The sequence below is a fragment of the Vigna radiata genome, chromosome 7 (genome assembly GCF_000741045.1).
Source record: "Vigna radiata var. radiata cultivar VC1973A chromosome 7, Vradiata_ver6, whole genome shotgun sequence".
Taxonomy (NCBI): domain Eukaryota; kingdom Viridiplantae; phylum Streptophyta; class Magnoliopsida; order Fabales; family Fabaceae; genus Vigna; species Vigna radiata.
This window is the reverse complement of record NC_028357.1, coordinates 19,712,295-19,715,427: the sequence shown is the minus strand read 5'-3', so window position 1 is coordinate 19,715,427 and position 3,133 is coordinate 19,712,295. Positions and strand designations below refer to the sequence as shown.

The 3,133-nt window shown below is 33.2% G+C and overlaps 1 protein-coding gene across 1 annotated transcript; it reads right to left on the bottom strand.

Annotated features, from left to right (window-relative positions):
• Positions 1 to 210: 210 nt before the first annotated feature.
• Positions 211 to 2,251, bottom strand: LOC106766157 (chalcone synthase-like). Its single transcript, XM_014650911.2, has 2 exons — positions 1,985 to 2,251; positions 211 to 1,298 (listed from the first exon to the last, which is right to left on the bottom strand). The coding sequence occupies exons 1-2, from the start codon at positions 2,160 to 2,162 to the stop codon at positions 295 to 297; spliced, it is 1,182 nt and encodes a 393-aa protein (XP_014506397.1). The 5' UTR covers positions 2,163 to 2,251; the 3' UTR covers positions 211 to 294.
• Between the last annotated feature and the right edge of the window lie 882 nt (positions 2,252 to 3,133).

Below are 3,133 nucleotides of genomic sequence, written 5' to 3'. Positions count from 1 at the left end.
TTTAAACAATTATTGATATTACCAAACTTATATGTAAAAGGTTGAAAACAGAAATTCAATACAAAGTACTATCTTTTGGTTGTGTAAAAGAAAGAAACATTGGACAGGGAGTAATTTATAGAAAAACAATTTAACTATATTCAAATATACCAAGCTTCTTTATTATATGCCAGATAATAAACGAGAAACATAAGTAATAAAGTAGGTTGTATATGTTGTTCACGTCGACGTGATTTTATTTTATTCTCTGATAGTTGATGTATAAGTGTATATCCATACACACAATGATAGGTTCTAGTTCTTTGGATCTATGGCGACGCTATGCAAAACAATGGTCTCCATGGTCAAGCCAGGGCCAAACCCATATAGAACACCCCACTTCAGTCCTTCACCAGTACTTGATTTCCCTTCCTCCAAGGACCATCTTCTCATCTCATCCAGTATAAACAACACACATGCACTCGACATGTTTCCATACTCTTTCAGAACCTGTTTNGTCGCTCTCAATTTATCAGGGTTCAACCCAAGCGTTCCTTCTATCTGCTTCAAGATTGCAGGGCCACCAGGGTGCGCAACCCAGAACAACGAGTTCCAGTCACTGATCCCGAGTGGCTGGAAGGCTTCTTCAAGGCTTTTCTCTATGTTATCTCCGATCAANTGAGGAACGTTGTCCTTAAGATGGAAGGTTAGCCCCACCTCACGCAGGTGTCCTTCAATTGCCCCCTCAGAGTTGGGAAGAATCGTTTCTGATGCGGAAACAAGGTGAAAGAGTGGTCGTTCAATGGCTGTGTCAGGATCAGATCCCACGATCACTGATGAAGCTCCATCTCCGAAGAGTGCTTGTCCCACCAACGAGTCCAAGTGTGTTTCACAGGGTCCACGAAAGGTGACAACTGTGATCTCAGAACACACCACGAGAACGCGTGCTCCAACATTATTTTCAGCAAGGTCTTTAGCGAGACGAAGCACGGTGCCACCAGCATAACAACCTTGATGGTATAACATGAACCTTTTGGTGGATGGTTTGAGGCCTAAGAGCCTGACAAGTTGGTAATCAGCACCAGGCATGTCTACGCCCGAGGTGGAGCAAAATATGAGATGAGTAATATCTGATCTTGCCCTACCCCATTCCTTTAAGGCTTTAGATGCTGCCTTCTCACCAAGCTTAGGAACCTCCTCAACCAGTATGTCTTGTCGTGCATTCAACGATGGTTCCTCGTAAGTGCTTATGTTGGGGTTTTCTTTCAGCATTTTTTCAGTCAGGTGTATGTATCGTTTCTCTATCATAGACTTCTCACCTGTTGTTGTCACAAAAATTCTTATCTCAATTTTAATTCAAATTAAAATCACTTTTATTACCCGAATTTAAAGAGAGTAAAATATGATAAGTGATAGGAAGGGAGAGATGAGAGAGTTAGAAAAACAGACAGAGCACTTATACATATAAATACTTCAAAATATTAAAAAAAAAACACCACAAATCTATATAATAATATCACTTACAATATACTATTTTTGTTATTTAATATTTATTGAAATATAAACGTGTAAAGAAGAATATTTGAATAGGTATGTGCGTTTAGAGGACGCCTATCTATCCATTTATAAAGAGATATCTAAAAGAAGAAAAAAAAAAGAGAGACAGAGACACCCTTTAAAATTACAAACAATCCAATACTCATTAACATTTTGTATAAATTTTCTTTTATTAAATACTAAATAATAAAATAACATGCTTTAAGTTTCCTTTGATTGTTTTTCTTGTTTGGGTAATCATGAAAAGATTATCACTCCTCTTTTTTAATGTAAATAAACACTTTTAGATTTTCACGTCTGCATGAAACGGTGGGTTTATATATGAGATGCACGAAGGCAAGACTACGCAGTTTTTGGGTTGATAACGTAAAATAGAAGAAGTAAAAGTAGAAGATGCAAAGACAGTGAGAGTATTATGATAATGAGATGGTGCGTGAATGAATCTTACATATGCGTTTCAACTTGGCCTTGAGATCAGTCATGTGATCGCTCTTGGTGACTCGAAAGTAATAATCAGTGAAGTCAGATTGGTAAATGCAGTGGGATGGGTTTGCAGTGGCAATGGCGAGTATGGTGGCTGGGCTACGAGCTCTTTGTTTCTCTCGGATTTCATACAAATGTGCCATTTGGTTGCAGAAGGTTTATACGATTACAGTGTATAAGATGATTACCACAAATCCCTTGTCATCTATTTATAGTGAGATTTTCATAACGTCTTCTCAGTAATATATCCATGCATGTGCAGTAAAGGGGTTGGTGCCCGTCACGTGCAATATAATACTTACTGAAAGAAAGAACAAAAATCTACCAAAATATATATATATATATATATATATATATATATATATATATATATAATCTACCCAAAAAAAATTTTTAGTTTACACTGTAACAAGTTTTAGGTTAACAAAAAGTTTTTAGTAAAAAAAACAATTTCAAATTTAAGAGTATTAAAATAATTTTACAATTTAATTTAAAATAAAAAAATAAAAAAATAAAAAATAATTATTTTTCATTTTAATTGATCCGTTTGAATGAAAAGTTATTACTTTTCATTTTAAAAGGTAATTGTTTTTTAAAACTACGTGTGACCCAAATAACTATCATTTAATTTTTTATTTTAAATTAAATTTTACAATTATTAAAATATTTTTAGATTTAAAGTTGAGTTTTTTTTTAATAGGAATTTTTCTAATCTAAAACTTAATATACAAATGTATAAAAAACTCATACTTAATCTCGATATTTATATATATATATATATATATATATATATATATATATATATATATATATATATATATATTAATCCGTGCATGTGCAGAAAAGGGGTTGGTGCTCGTGTATTTAATATAATACTTACAGAAAGAAAGAAGAAAAACCTACCAAAATCCCTTGCAATATATATATATATATATAGTAATATCCATGCATATGTGCAGAAAAGGGTTGGTGCCCGTCACGTGTATTTAATATAATACTTACTGAAAGAAAGAAGGAAAACCTACCAATGAAGTCCCTTGCACTTCATGTATGCCATTGGTTTATCGAAATTGTCTTAATATATATATATATATATATATATATATATATATAT